We start from the raw sequence: 16,433 nt of genomic DNA, 5'->3' as shown, positions 1-16,433 counted from the left end.
TTCTACTTTGTCTCTATCAATTTGCCTGTCATGGGCATTTCATATCAATGGAATCATACAATATGTGCTCTTTGTGACTGGCGTCTTTCAGGTAGCATAATGTTTTCAAGGTTCATCCATGTTTTAACATGTGTCAGTACATCATTTCTTTTTATTGCTGAGTAATATTCCATTGTATGGATATACGACATTTTGTTTATCCATTTGTTATTTGGTGAACTTTTAGGTTGCTTCCACCTTTGGCTATTATGAATTATGCTGCTATAAACATTTGTGTGCAAGTTTTTGTGTGGACATATGTTTTCATTTCTCTTGGGTGTATGCCTAGGAGTAGAATTGCTGAGTCATATGGTAATTCTATATTTAACCTTAAGAGGAATTGACTTTCAAAGTAACTGAAGGGTTTTACATTCTTACCGCCCTAGTGCCTGGCAAGTGCTACCTCATTGTGGTTTTAATTTGCATTTTCCTGATGGCTCACGGTGTTGAGCATATTTTCAACTGTATTGGCCATTTGTATATCTTGTTTTGAGGAAGGACTACTTATGTTCTTTACTCACTTATTAATTGGATCGCCTTTTTATTACTGAGTGGGAAGAGTTTTTTAATATGTTCTAAATACAAGTTCCTTATCCGATGTATAATTTGCAAATATCTTCTCTCATTCTGCGGGTTGTGTTTTTCATTTCTGGATACTGTTCTTTGAAGCACAAAAGTTTTTCATTTTGATGAAATCCAGTTTGTCTGTTTTTTCTTTAGTTGCTTATGGTGCCATATCTAGGAAGCCATTATCTGGTCCAAGATCACAAGGATTTATGTCTGTATTCTTCTAAGAGTTTAATAGTGTTACTCTTACCTTTAGGTCTTTGATTGATGTTGAGTTAATTTCTGTGTATGGTGTGAAGGAGGGGTCCAACTTCATTCTTTTACATGTGGATGTCCAGTTGCCCACTGCACTTTGTTTGAAAAGCTGTTCTTTTCCCCAATGAATTGTCTTGACAAGCCCTCATTCATATAAGATCTCACGGTTTCTTTCTCCTGAGAGCAGTCTGTTAAATAGTTTATTAATTTGTCATGATAAAATTCTCATTGTGATTTCATACGTTCTTTGTAATTTTGAAATTAGTCTTAAAATGAATCATTTATAAGCACTAAACCATAAAAAATGTTAATAAAATGTTTATTATTTTTAATATTAGTAGTAATAGGATAATAATTATCGGTACCTTCATAGAGTGCTTATTATGTACCAGACACTCTTCCAGGCACTTCACGTATATAGCCTTTTTAATCTTCATAACAACCTTATTAGGCTGGTACAGTTAATTATCATCTTTATATGGGTGAGGAAACTGAGTACAGAAAGAATAAGTAACTCGTTCAAGGTCACACAGCTAGTAAGTTGTAGAGCCATCACAGCCCCGAGTCTAAGGACTGTCGTATTCTGTCTTTCTAGAAAAAACTTTTTGAAACCAGCTCCATAAATAGAAATCTATAGATATGATGTACAGGAAATAGCCGTGGCCGCCTCACCCTCTTCCTTTGTCCCCGAGCCTCACGAGCACATGCGTGTGCACACACCCCCCACACACACACATAGACAGATGTCCACACCCACACTGACCTACTACAGTGCCTCACAACATCTACCACTGAAATTGCTCCTTGATATTTTCTGCAGTCGTATGACTTCAGTGATTAGGCACTCTGTTATTCCAGAGATTTATTTTAATATATTAACAAGGATTATAATCTATCTTTAGTATATTTTGCTTGCAGGGTCATTAAAAAATGAAACTGTGACAGGCTAAAATTGATGGGCTGAAAGGATTGTATCATGGGCTGCCCTGAGTGAGGGTCTCCCACTGACCTTGGCAGTGTGAGTGTCTGACAAGGGTGGGGAACAAGCGAGGTGAAATTAAAAGTCACAACTAAGCCTTGTCTAGTCCATAGTTTTATGTAAGTGAAGTGTACTTCTAAGAAATGCATCTTGAAAATCTGGTTTACATAATGTTTATTAATTTCAAGTTGAAATATGTGTTCATTAGGTGGCTGTAATCTGAAGAATAAATCTACTCAGTCATTGGAGTATTGTGCTGAATTACTGGGTTTGGATCAAGATGATCTTCGTGTAAGTTTAACTACAAGAGTCATGCTAACAACAGCAGGGGGCACCAAAGGAACAGTGATAAAGTAAGTCCCCTAACTCATTGCTCTGTAAAAATCCTGCCTTGTGGGGGAAAAGGCCAGGCTCTCTATCGCTTGCTGAATAAGGCAGGCAGTGAGTTCTAGTGACATATTTCAAAAATTTTTCAACAAATTAAGAAAAATAAGGTTAAAAAGATCTTTTAGCCACTCAGAAAATTCGGTAACTCTTACTTTGGGAAGTATTCGCAAGGTATGCTTAGCCTGATTCTTTGCTAAGCCCACTCCAAGTTATGAAGAAAATCTCAGCGAGGAAGATGTATAGTAGTGCCCTACAGTTGCGTGGCTCCTTGGAGAGATTTCTGGAACCCAAGGGAAGGCTGGTAAAAGCACAGGAGGGTGGTCCTCAGCAATCGTGTCCTCCGTTCCCCTGTGTTCCAAAGCAGTTCTTTTTTGTGTCTTAAGTATGGCGTGTCCACATAAGAGTCCCTTTAGGAAAGGGTTCTATTACAAGAAATATAAGTTGGAAAATCACTGTTTAGAAGGGATTCAAGTATTGGTCTGACCTGAATGACTTTTAAGGTTACTTCCAAATTTTGATAATTTTTTTCTGGTGTTCCCACAGGGCCTCATGCTTTATGACAGCATTTAGCACAGTGTTTGGAAATTCTTTCCTGTGGCAGCCTCTCTTCATCGGACTGTGTATCTGTATCTGCAGTGTCCAACACTGTTGTACCATGTAGTTATTTACATGAAAGAGTAGAGTTGGACAGTTTGGATTTTAAGATGTAAACATTTTTTTCCTAAACAGCGTTAACCCAGTTTCTGACCTTTAAAGTAGTCTTGAATTAAACGCAGTTTCTTTTGCATTTAAGAAAGTCACATGGAAGATTATTCCTCTGAATGATTTTTTTTATATATTCAGCATGCACAATGAGGTATAAATTAAGGTTAAAAAGAGTTTTTGAGCCTAATGTTCTTTTACTCAGTGATGACTTTTAATCTAATTATCTTGTAGATAATTCTCTTGTAGTATTCTACTTAGCCCCGTTTATCTATCTCTATTCACGAATGACATTTTGTAACTGTTTATTTTGTTCTTCACAGTGAATATGTACTTAGTTCTTGGGGATATTGCATTATTTCCACAACATATTACTATGAAGAATTTCTGTTGGTACGGTCTTCTTTTACAGGGTACCCCTGAAAGTGGAGCAAGCAAACAACGCCCGGGATGCCTTGGCAAAGACTGTCTATAGCCATCTTTTCGATCACGTGGTCAACAGAGTGAATCAGTGTTTTCCTTTTGAAACATCATCCTATTTTATTGGAGTCCTAGATATTGCTGGATTTGGTAAGCATAGTTTTGTTTGTGAGTTTGTATCTGTTTGATACTTTCACACATATTTAAAATAAAATTTTAAAAACTTTCTTTCCCTTGTAATACCTTTCACTTGATGTATTTCCAGTTATATGTCCATACCACCATTTCATTTCATAATACGATTTAAGTAGGAAGCTAATGCTTCCAAAAAAAAAGGAAAGGGAAGACTCATGGATTTTGGTCATACTAATGCTTAGATTAAAACATGTTGATTGAAACTACTATAGGTAGAGATGTCTGTGTACTCTTAAATGAGTACAGCTGATAAAGGTGACGTCTTGAGTACTGCTGATACAGAGAATTAAGTCATTAAAACCATTGGCTCCAGCCAATGGACCTGGGTACAGTTGACCTAGCACACAGGCCAAACTCATTACTATGTGTAAAAATTCATCATTAGTGTTAGTTGTCAGCAGATAGCTATTTCCAATAATTTCCACCAAATGAGTAAGCTATCAACATAAATATTTGAGAACAGCTATGGAGGTTTATAACCAGAAATGCAATGAGTCACTGATATCGGAATGCTGCTTTGTTCAGAATTACCGTGTCGTAAAAATCTCAAAGTATTACGTGTTGTAAAAATCTCAAAGTAAGTCTGACCATTTTTTACATTGGGCTTTATCAATGTGGGCGTTCCCTCTGTGCAGAAGTGGTGTCCTTCGTAATTTGTTTGCATTTGTCAAGGGAAGATATGAGTGTTTACATTTGGGAGGGGCAGAGTTTTGTTTTCGCTGTAATACATATTTTAAAATTTACAATAAAGCATTACCTTATGATCAAAGGTAGAGAAACACTCGTCACTGACTTAAGATTTCGTAATCTTCAGACATTTGTTTCCTAGTCTGCACCGTTTTAGCAGAACACTCACATACTCAGAGTCGTAACATTTTAGAGCTACAGGGATCTTAGAAATAATGTAATACAATCCCTTAATTTTAGAAATGCATTAGTATCCATAATATTTTTTCTAACTATAATTTTACAGATTATATAGAAAAATATAAAGTACTTACATTTTAAGTCATTTTTCTTCTTTGATTTAGATTGCTTTAACACCTGTGCTTTAAAAATCTTTACAAGTGACTTATATTTTACATCTTTTACTATTTGACATTTATCTTATCTGACAAACACCTTTTTGTCAAGCGAAGGTATTTTTAATACTTAATTTTAATGCATATAAAAATTTAAGTCTTGAAATAAGAGCATTTGGGGAGTATGGAACAATTATATGTATATTTTTTAACCTAATGTTAAATTAAACATCGATACAATAAAACTTTATCCTTAGTTAAATTTACTAATGTGAAGTTGAGCTGATGATGACTCTTGATTCTGGTTTTGTTTTCAGAGTACTTTGAACGTAACAGTTTTGAACAATTTTGCATCAACTATTGCAATGAAAAACTTCAACAGTTTTTTAATGAAAGGATTCTGAAGGAGGTAATTGCCATGCAATTTAGATTTGAGAACCGCATTAAGCTATTTTAAATTTCAAGGTACACAGACATACTGCAGTTAGCCCGATGGATGGGGTGTGATGTAAGGTGGCCCAGGGAATCAGAGATGCCCAGTGTGGGCCCCAGTGGCACATCAGAAGTGTTAATGGTACAGCTGAGGCTTAGGGACCCAGTAAAAACTCTAATAGGCACCTCCTCAGAAGTGAATGTCTCTTGCTTCTTACTGGTGACTTTTACTAGACTTGAAATTCTGCCTGTTTCTTTTCCTCATTCTGTTGTCTTCACTCTTGCCACAGCCAAACAGTAGTCTGCTCCCAGCCCTGACCTGGGCATCTCCCTCTATTCCCCTGTGTCTCCGCTTCTGTCCACTCTGCTACCTGCTCGCCCTCTCTCCGTATGGCAGGAAAGCCACCAGGCCAGGAGATTCCTTGGGGCCGCTGGCCTGGCCCACCTCCGGGCAGCTCTTTCCCTGCCAGGATACCCTGCGCACTGCCAGTGGCCTGTCAGTGGGGTGCTTTTGTCTGGACACCATCTCCGGTCCAGTAAGGACTTCCTGCCCCTGCTTGTAGTAGATGACTGGTGGCCTACACTCACGCTCTCAAGTCTAGGAAAGTTCCTTTGTAACACCTCATAGTGCACAGTGAGTAAAAGTAGCTTTGGATCAGTGGATTTGTGATTAGGCTAACCATTTTTTACCTTGTATTTTGAATTCTCCACCTACTGATACCCTCGTCTTTCCTTCCTTTGAGCCGTTTGAGATATGTCTTACTGAATGAAGAAAGTAGAGTTAAAGGGAACTCAGAATTAATCTGTTAATCTAGTGCAGCCCTTTGTTTTACAGATGAAGAAACTGCAGAAGTTCAGTGACTTCTGCAGGTCTGAACCCTCCTTCCCAGTTGCTGGCTCACAGCACCGTTCCCTTCGTATTAGCACCGCTGTGTTCTGAGTTCCCCACTGTCTCTGGACTTGAAATGTGAAATATTTTCTTTCCTGTTCCCATCCCATTCATCTTTCCCCCATTTTTATTGTGTTTTGTCTTTATGGGTTTCCTAGTACATTCCAACTTTTATACCTTATCTTATAATATCTTATATATTATACCAATTCTGGCATAAATAAAACAGGTTAAAACAAGTACCTATCAGTTAAGATAGTTTCTCTGAAAAGTTTCATCTGGCAGCCATAGTCCTTTCATTACTGTGTGAAGTTTTGCATGTATGCTTCTCACTTAATCAGCCTTAAATCTTCCCTTCCACACCAACCCAGCAAGCTTTTTGTAGAAACTACATGAAGAGGAGACAGTGCCTTGATTCATGTTTATTTTTATAATAATTCCTTAAAGTAAATGTGTGAATTTCAAATTCAGATTGAGTTCAAGTAGACAGTGCCTTCTAGAATGACAGAAACCTTTTCTAAATAGTACGTCTCGTGGGAGGAAATATTCAAACATTCAGGGGGAAAAAAGGTTGAAATATACATCACCCTAAGCTCATTGCGTTGCCCACCCATCTGTGATAAAATCCCTCCCTCCTCCTTTTTCTTTTTAATTTTAAGAAGATACCAGAATTACATCCAGGAACTTAACTTTGATTTGTAAATTATTCTTCTAAATTATGTTTATTTTCCCCAATGATATACTCCTCATATATATCACTGTGTAGATATTAGAGCCCATTTGCAGTTAATTGCTCTTTCCTTAACGTTAGTGCTTGTCTATAAATGTTATAAATCTGCTCTACCTCTCTTTAGACGATGATTGAGGGCTATTGAGGATATATAATAGGACAGACAAATTTCATGTCAGCAGGGAGCTTGTTTGTTTAGCTGTTTTTTAAGCTTTTTAAAATTATCAAAGCAAGTTATGTTCCTCTGTGTATTCCAGGGGTAAACTATGGCCTTCAGGACAAACCCAGCATGCCGCCTAATTTTACAAATGAAATTTTATTGGAAGACAGCCATGCTCTTCATTTACTGTTATCTGTGGCTGCTTTCGCCCTGCAGTGGCATAATTGCGCAGTTGTGACAAAGACAGTATGGCCCACAGCTGAAAATATTTACTGTCTGGCCCTTCCAGAAAAGTGTGCGGATCCCTGGTCTATTCTACTGGGAAGTTTGACTTTAGAATCGCTAAAAATGTTTCAAAGCCCCGGTCTTGTCTTGGGTTTGAATGGTTATAAACAGATCCCTGTGTTTGCGCCTGGCTGCCCAGCGTATTTCGGGAAAAGCGTGCTGATCTGCAGGGGGGAACACTTCCACATAATGTGAATCATGTTATGTTGGCCATGTAAGTTTTTATTTCGCCTTGCTTTAGGGGCAAGTGTTTTTCTTCCCTAATGTTTGCTAAGACTTCTCAGTCCCCGAATCAGCTGGTGTGAGCCTTGTACACTGACTGATCAATAAATGTTATGATCGGATATGGCACAGTGAATCCATTTCCTATCACACAGTAGCTCCATATCTGTGATTATGATTATTTCCTTTTAGGAACAAGAACTCTATCAGAAGGAAGGTTTAGGTGTGAATGAAGTACATTACGTGGATAACCAGGACTGTATAGGTATGTATTTTTTTTTGCTCTACTTTTGGGAAATATGGGAAGATACAGTGAATGATTTCACTGGTAATTTTTCTGTGCTCTGCTGGTTACGGGACTTGAAATTGTGGTACTTGAGAGAGGGTTTTACTTCTCTAGTACTGCTAGGAAGTTATTTTTCCTATGAAGGCATCGAATTCAGCTATATTGAAAGTTTTCGTAAAATTCCTTCTATCTACCGTGAGGGATATTTTCTTTCTTAAACAGTTAACGTGAATAAGTTAAGGAGGACACAAAATTGCTTAAGCAGTGAAGGGATTTCTTATCTCGTGTGAGGAAGCCCGAGGCGTCTGCCAGGATTTGGCTTTGCGTGTCTGCAGTTCTTTGTTTCTATTCTCTGCACCCGCACCCTTTGGCAAGTTGGCATCACAAGTTCCAGTGTCCCATCCAGATAGCACCCTGCAGCAGGAGAACAGGGTCTCTGTTTTCCTTGTCTGTTTTTATCAGTAAAGAAGCCTTTCCCTGTCCCACCCAGGGAGTGTTCAGTCTGCCTTTTCTTTCCCACGCATCTCTGAAATCAGCTGTGCGGCAAGCCTTGCTTTGAAAATGGAATCTGACAGTTGAGTCAGTGACTCATGTGCTAGATTTGGACAAGATAGTGTAATAGTAATAACAACAACAATAACAATAATAACAGTACTTTACATTCGTGTTACTTCTCAAAGCACTTTCACATCCTACCTGGTCCACTCAGCATATCCCCTCACACACCATATCCTTTCACAGAGGTATCTTGGCTGGAACTCCTCCCCTTCCATTTCCCCTTCAGCCCACTTGGGTCGTGCATCTATCAGAGCACTCTCAGTTATAGCTCAGTTAGCGCGTCCCCCTCCACCTCTATTAATTGCCCAAGAAGCATCATTCTCTGACCAGTGCAGTCAGAACCTGGATTTCTCTTCCTATGTCCTGCGGCTTTTGGAGTCTGTCCCAATTAGCACTTCTGGATTTCTCTTCCTGTGTCCTGCGGCTTTTAGAGTCTGTCCCATTTAGCACTGCTTATGTATTTAAGCAGCTTACATTTTCTAGTTATTTTGGACAGGCAGGAAATTCAGAAACATGAATGGAAGGAGCATAAATTTGTGCTGTTACTGACGTTTCGCTGGAAAGTTTTTGAATCCATATCTATAAACAGTTTCAAAAAGCTAAGCCTGCAAAAACGTCTGTAGTTTGACTTCAATTTGAACATAGATGTCATGTGGGAGAGGAGGTATTTCTGGCTTACAGATGGAATGGTTATTATGTTAGTCGCTTTCTTTATGGAGTGGTTTTTCTAAAACCTATATTAAATATATGATGTTATTTTCTAATAAATTGCAGATGTGAAACAAAATTCATCTGCTCTCTGTTGCTTGTGAGAGAATACAATACTTACAGGATCATGTTACATTGTTTCTGATCAGTCCTCAAAATTTGTGATCAGTAAGTTTAAAATGTTACGTTTTTTATCCTGTCATATTCTGATTTTTTGAAATAGATTTAATTGAAGCAAAATTAGCGGGAATACTGGATATTTTGGATGAGGAAAATCGCCTTCCCCAGCCAAGTGATCAACACTTTACATCTGAAGTTCACCAGAAGCACAAAGACCATTTCCGACTCTGTGTGAGTTTGCTGCTTCAAAATTGAGCCTCTGGTGGGAAGAAAAACTTTTAGAAACGTGTACTAGACATTAGATATTAGGTAATTAGAATCGTAAGTTATGTAAGGCTTTGAACAGCTATAAACATCTTCTTAATCCAGCACAGTATCTTCTATAGATAACCATTTAATTTGTATCTATATATTTTTGCTGCTGCTGATCTATCTAATCAAGGTGATTTTAGCGGGATATAAAGTACATTTCACCTATCTAAAACGTATAAAACGTACCTGTTTCTTCTTTTTTTTAAAGAAGATGTTGCGGGTAGGAGTTTATTAATTAATTTATTTGTTTTTGCTGTGTTGCGTCTTTGTTTCTGTGCGAGGGCTTTCTCTAGTTGTGGCAAGCGGGGGCCACTCTTCATCGTGGTGCGCGGGCCTCTCACTATGGCGGCCTCTCTTGCTGCGGAGCACAGGCTCCAGACGCACAGGCTCAGTAGTTGTGGCTCATGGGCCCAGTTGCTCCGTGCCATGTGGGATCCTCCCAGACCAGGGCTCGAACCCATGTCCCCTGCATTAGCAGGCAGATTCTCAACCACTGCGCCACCAGGGAAGCCCGGTTTACCTGTTTTTATGTTCTCCCTTCTGAGTTAAGTGGCCATGAGTTGCTCTGTTTTGTATCATGTGACCTTGATCACTTTCCAGGGGTTAGCACCTCGAGTCACAAGCAGCTACCTGTCTGCAAATTTGTAAGACCAGCAAAGCTTGTGGCTAAGAGTCTGACTGGTGGAAGCAATTCATTTAGTGATCGGTAAATTGATTTTGATACTCTTTCCATGGGAGTTTTGAATGGAAAAATGTACTCAGAGAGGGTCATAGAAGCTGCAGCAATAGAAGAATTAGCTAAAGGGAAAAACAGATACAGAAGGCAATAGAAATAAATGAGAAGTACACTTCTGAAAGGGTCAGAAGACCTGGTTCCCTAAACTGCTGTGCTTGACTACCTGCTTGTGGCAGTGAACGGTAGGGCTGTTTTCCATAAGGCTGGAGTGTGCAGCTGTTGAGGTGTTTTCCGTGTTCACCTAGCTCTGGGTTCATCTTTATACTCAACCACCATCACCTGAGGTAATGCAAGCACAACTCCATCCTTGCACCCAGAAAGAGCTGACCAGCACAGAGAAATGTGGATGTTAATTTTACCCACGAAGATAGGTGCTGCCTCATCTTAGAACAACAAAGAAAGGCAGGAAGGAAGAAGAGAAAAGCTGCTTAGAGTGGCAGCTGCCTCCTGTACTGTTGATTGTTTTGAGACTGTAGCATAGTATAACATTTGCTGCTTTGATGGGTCCAGGAGTTCAAGTGAATGAAAGCAGATATTCTTGTTTCCATACATCATTAACTAAATCAAGAACGTGAATAGGTTGAAGGCATTGAAAAGCTGATATAATTATGATAACCTTCTCTGGGGACTGCATCTCACAGCTCCCTGCTCTTGACTTGGAGTTCTTCTGTATCCTTAAATAAGTCTGATGTGGAGCCTGCCTCTCTCACTTCAGTGGAGATAGAAAAAAGCAGTCTGCGTCCCCAACAAAACTTGCTGCTAAGATTAAAGACGTACATCTAGTCCTGTTTATTCACTGCTCTCTGTGAAGACCAGTCTGTGGATGCATGGTTACCTTTACCAAGAGTACTCACTGCTAGTCAACAAATGATGACCAGGGTTTCAGAGACATATAGCTCCAAGGACAGCAAACTAAAGCATCAGGAATGGACTATGGCCACTTTCCTCAAAAGAGAACAAGAGCAAGACAGTAAATTCTGAGTTGTACAGATCGTTACTTTTATTGTATGTCTTTGAAAACAAAATTATTAATAACCATTGATTGAACCTTTAGCATGTGCCAGGCACATTCTAAGAGTTTTGCTTGAATTACTTTATTTGGTCCTCATGAGAATCCTTTGGGGTAGCTCCTGCTTGCATCCGCCGTGCTAGAGGTGAGGGGATGGGCATGGAGAGCTCAGGTGACCTCCCTGTTTAGCATAGAGAGAAAGTGTTGGATTTGGGCATCAGGCCGGCGTCTTGACCACAGGGTCGCCCCCTGACTCGTGCCGGCCTGCTGCCATGCAGAAGGGGACTCTGTGATCTGCTAGCTCTGTCACCCAGCAAAAGCCTGGGAAGGTTCTGATGTCTTAGCTTGTTCATTTTTGAATGAGATTGTCTTTCTTAACCTTAGGCTATTTTGAGGGTCAGGAGTGATCTGTTATTCTGGAAACTTTCAAATATGATACCAACATGAGCTATTACAATTAGATAGTACAACCGGAAAAGGATTTTGTTTCCTTCATGTAGATTCAGGTTCATTGTGTAGACGTGTTAGGGTGTATGGTTTAAATCAGTAGGTGAGGCCCTCTGCTGATTTTGGGTGTTTCTGTAGAGCAGTGCTTCTCGACCTTGGCAACACCTAGGAATCACCTGATGTAAATGGTGTAAGAGGCTTAAAAGTTCTCCAGCTGATTCTAGTTCAGCAGCCAAGCTCAGGGGCCATCACTTTAAACATAGGCATTTAACTTTACAAACCTCTGGTCCTTTTTTCTTTCCTAAGAGATTATAACCAAAAATATATGCTAGATTTTACTGGTACTTTAAGGCTTATTTAAAAAGCAGTATAATTATATAAAGTATGAAAACTCCCGTTATAATTTTAAGTATTTCACGTGCCAGATGTTTCCTAAAGGAAGTTGTGTAGTGTGTATATATATATATATATATATATATATATATATATATTTTTTTTTTTGGCGGTACGCGGGCCTCTCACTGTTGCGGCCTCTCCCGTTGCGGAGCACAGGCTCCGGACGCTCAGGCTCAGCGGCCATGGCTCACGGGCCCAGCCGCTCCGCGGCATGTGGGATCTTCCTGGACCGGGGCACGAACCCGTGTCCCCTGCATCGGCAGGCGGACTCAACCACTGCACCACCAGGGAAGCCCTGTGTAGTATATTTTTGATAATTTAATAACTGGTGTGTGTATCATTTTTCAGATTCCTAGAAAGTCTAAGCTGGCAGTTCACAGGAACATCAGAGATGACGAAGGCTTCATCATCAGGCATTTCGCAGGGGCGGTGTGCTATGAAACAGTGAGTATAACTTTCACCGGGAGAAAACCATTTGATGTTGAAGCTGCGCTGTGCAATATGGTAACATCTAGCCACATCTGGCTATTTAAAGTTAAATAAAATTTAAAATTCAGTTCCTCAGTACACCGGCCACATTTCATGTGCTTGCTGTCCCTACTGCCTGGTGGTGGCGATATTGGACAGCACAGCTACAGAACATTTCCGCAACCTCAAAACAGTCCTATTGGACACCACCATGGTAAGGAATATTATCACAAGATGGACCGAATCATTCCTGTTTGCTTTATTTTTCAGACTCAATTTGTGGAAAAAAATAATGACGCTTTACATATGTCTCTTGAGTCCTTAATATGTGAATCCAGGGATAAATTTATCCGGGAATTATTTGAATCATCCACAAATAACAACAAAGACACTAAACAAAAAGCAGGAAAACTTAGCTTCATCAGTGTGGGAAACAAGTTTAAGGTATTTGTGCTAAATGTATTACTTGAATTTTTTTCGTACTGCATTAAAATTGTAATTGTTTTATACTCTACAGCGGATAGTGTAGATCACCCTGAGAAATCCCACGAGTGAGATTCAAGAGCAGTCCCTGAACTGTTGCTGTTTGTATGCAGAATAACATAAGATAGGCATAGTAATTGACCATATGGAAACCTGGTAATTTTACGAACGTGCTCTTTCTTGGTTCTCTAACATGTCTGATTGCTTCTCCTCATGTTCTTGCTTCTGTTTACTGTCTGGTTGACCTTCAAACCTTCTCTTTCCCATGTGTTTTCTGTTTCCTTCCTCATTCAGCAGTTTTGTTTTAGCTGGAGTAGTCCAGCTCCAGATGGCTAGAGGGGACTAGTTGAGTTGAGAGAGGAAAAGCAGGCACTGCAGGGCCTTCAGGTAAATGATCACCTTCGTGGACTCCTACTTACAGAGTGGCTGCCGTGTTAAAAAGAACCCAGCTCGAGTTAACGATTTCATTTTGTGATTCATTTTTAACGTGTTTTCTCTCATAGTGCATTTTGGGTGTGCATATTACACTAAAATTTGATTAAAGCTTCTAAGAACTTCTGTAAAAGATAAATGCTTTGTGTGGCAAACCCTTCAAATTGCTTATTTGACGTTGAAGAACACTTCATTTGTTTCATTAATTTCGGATCAGGAATTTATTCTTTGGGGTCTGATAAGGAATTGTCACATGATGTGCCTTAGAAATGCAACACCGCTATTTGGTTCTAATTGCTGAGTATTTTGCATAGAAAAAGATAATTTAAAAACTTTGTGCCATGTTTAATGAATAAAAAATTATAATAAATAGATCAAAGAAATAGAATTAATTTCTCTCTTATACATTTCCACGAAGTCTTTTTGTTCTGTTTACAAGAAAACTACATATGCCTTTCATTATGTGTCCTTCAAATATTAAAAATGATGTAATTAGGAACAATATTTAAGACTCAGAATACTAGGTACTAACAGTGTAAGCTTCCTGAAATCCCTTGTGGATTGAAATGGGCTCTAAATAACTAACTTGATAAAATCATGTTTATAAAACAAAAGCTGAAACATAGATATAGGAGAATTCCGCTTATAACACATTTTTTCAAGGAACTAAATAAAAAGTTTTAAACTTTATTGTAAGTTATATTCATTAATTATGAGTTTCTTCTTCTCTTGACAATACTCTTTCTCTTATTTGGATATTCTTAGATTCTTAAATAGACATAATGGTAACAGATTGGTTTAAAATAGTACATTAGCCTGAATGAAACGGACATCATTTATTAAGTATTTTCCTAGTGTGATATAGTAGTATTGCTGGCAAGAACATACTTGAAATTTTAGACAATATAAATAAAATAAAAAACATTCTTAAAATTCTTTGGACTAAGGTATTTTATGTTGAGACTTTAAGTGCCTTAAAATTGCTTATATGCAATACAATGTATTTTGCCCATCAAACTGCTTGAAAACTGTAACTAAAAGATGTAACATTGTTAATAATAAAATTTTAAAATGTTTTTATTGAAATACTTTGAAATGAAATATTAGTAGTAATTCTTATTTTTAAATATAGTAGAATAGCTCATTAAATTCAAATTCAAGTTATGGGAGGCAATAAAACAACACAGGCTAGCATTTACAGTAATACTTCAGTTATCGAACATGACCGAGAATCAGAAGTTTTCCACTGAAAAGTGACATTTTCAGGTTATTGAAGTAGAACTCTTTTACTATTAGTGTTTTAGAAAAAGTAATTCTTTTTGATGAAAATCATATTCTTTTATTATATACATGAATAATTGTATGCTTTGAAATAAAAATAAAATACAAGTAAAGCATGCGTTGCATCAGGCTATTATGCCTTTTGGTCTTTGACCGCTGTTCTTTGGTAATTGACATTCTTCCCTCTTCTCTCAGATGCTATAGTTATTTTTGCTGCTTCTACTGACTTAACTTTTTGTCCATTTTTTTTGGGCGAATACTGTGCTATGGATTAGGAAGCATGGGCTTTGTCACAGTTGTTTTCTTTCCAAATTAGTGGCTCTTACACTTGCTTTTCATTTGTGTGCTGGTCTAGACTGGTTGAGGTTGTCAGAACTCTGTCAAGCAGATCAGTGGGGTATGACTGTATTTTTTTAATCCAGTGAGAAATTCACTCCGTTTTTATAACTTAAGCCTATAATGTCTGAAGTGTACTGTAGCATCACGCTTAAGAGAATGAGCCTTGGTGTTAGGTCCTTGTTGGAGTCTTGGTTTTGCCATTACTAGCTCCCTGATCTTGGCAAGTGATTTATCTCTCTGGGACTCAATGTTTTCACCTGTAAAATGAGTCTACTAATATATCCTTAATTAGAGTTGTGGTGCGGATTAAACATGATAATGCCCGTGAAAAGCTTTGAGCAGTGTCTGACTCATAGAAAGCATTCAGTAAAGTATACCTATTATTATTATTAAGTATAGCTGTGATTGAATAAATGTTAATTGAAGAATTAATTAGTTAATTTCTCTTTTGTTAAGTAGTACAATAAGCATCCCCGTATAAAATCAGTATAACAATTTAAATAATTTACTTTGCAGAGAAGTAAAGCAAATGCATGATTTTAATGTACTGAACCAGAGTACATTAAAATCACTTAATATCATTAAGCAAAGGAAAGGTCCGTAACTACTTGTACTGTCCAATTTTCTTGAGAAAATTGTCCTAGCCTTTAAAAATAATTGAAATGTGAAGTTTTAAAATAGTAGAGAGGGTTTCTGCAGGTAGGCAGGTCCGTTTCATTTATGAAAGGTGTTATATAAAACAATCCTAATGCATTAGTGTATATTTTAAACACGTTTTCATTCTTAATGGAGCGTGACACAAGCTACACCCAGCTTGCCACGAGTTCACATACTGCTCCGTTGATCCCTTATTGAATGCATCCCCAGCATTTTCATTTACTTCTTGCATTGCCTGTATACTTTTTCCTTATTCACCCCACCTGCAAGTGTGCATGTATGTTTTCTAGTATTGCTAATTTTCAGTCTTTTAATTGTATAAGTTCTGTATAAGTAAAATAAGTTATTGTCCTTGGCATCATATATTAGCCATACATTTCTGCATGTTACTATCTGTTAAAGAGATTGTGTACCAGAAGCTGTTAAATTGTAATGTGTTATATATATCAGTGTTATTGCATGTTATTTTATTCTAATGTTGAAAAGCTAATATTTACTTATGGTATTACGTACTTTTGCTCTTTGAAATAATGAAGTGATTTCCTTTCTTCTACAGACACAGTTAAATTTGCTTCTGGATAAACTTCGAAGTACTGTGAGTACACTTAAAAAAAAAACCCACAGGGTTTTTTGTTTTTTTTTTGTTGTTGTTTTTTCCGGCTGCGCCGCAAGGCACGTGGGATCTCAGTTCCCCGACCAGGGATTGAACCTGTGCCCCCTGCACTGGAAGTTCCGAGTCTTAACCACTGGACTGCCAGGGAAGTCTTCAAAAACAGGGTTTTTAAATGGTCCTCTTAAAGTATTATTAGTAATTACTCAAATAAGCACAGTAAACCTGGAATAATTAGAAATTCATTTTAAACCAAATTTCATCATTAAAAAAATCAGTTTTTAAAATGGTTGTCATTTTGGTTAGG

General features: G+C 38.1%; 1 protein-coding gene across 3 annotated transcripts in view; it reads left to right on the top strand.

Moving 5' to 3' along the window:
* The window catches only part of MYO6 (myosin VI), a 145,373-nt gene that overhangs the window by 91,127 nt on the left and 37,813 nt on the right, over window positions 1-16,433 (top strand). For all 3 annotated transcript variants that reach the window (XM_060030326.1, XM_060030324.1, XM_060030325.1), the window contains exons 12-19: window positions 2,049-2,193; window positions 3,342-3,499; window positions 4,884-4,975; window positions 7,477-7,549; window positions 9,060-9,187; window positions 12,205-12,300; window positions 12,595-12,768; window positions 16,073-16,111. In XM_060030326.1, the coding sequence (XP_059886309.1) occupies window positions 2,049-2,193; window positions 3,342-3,499; window positions 4,884-4,975; window positions 7,477-7,549; window positions 9,060-9,187; window positions 12,205-12,300; window positions 12,595-12,768; window positions 16,073-16,111 (905 nt within the window). The remainder of the gene's footprint in view (window positions 1-2,048; window positions 2,194-3,341; window positions 3,500-4,883; window positions 4,976-7,476; window positions 7,550-9,059; window positions 9,188-12,204; window positions 12,301-12,594; window positions 12,769-16,072; window positions 16,112-16,433) is intronic.

This window comes from Delphinus delphis, chromosome 14 (assembly GCF_949987515.2).
Source record: "Delphinus delphis chromosome 14, mDelDel1.2, whole genome shotgun sequence".
Lineage (NCBI taxonomy): Eukaryota > Metazoa > Chordata > Mammalia > Artiodactyla > Delphinidae > Delphinus > Delphinus delphis.
This window is presented reverse-complemented; position numbering and strand designations above follow the sequence as displayed.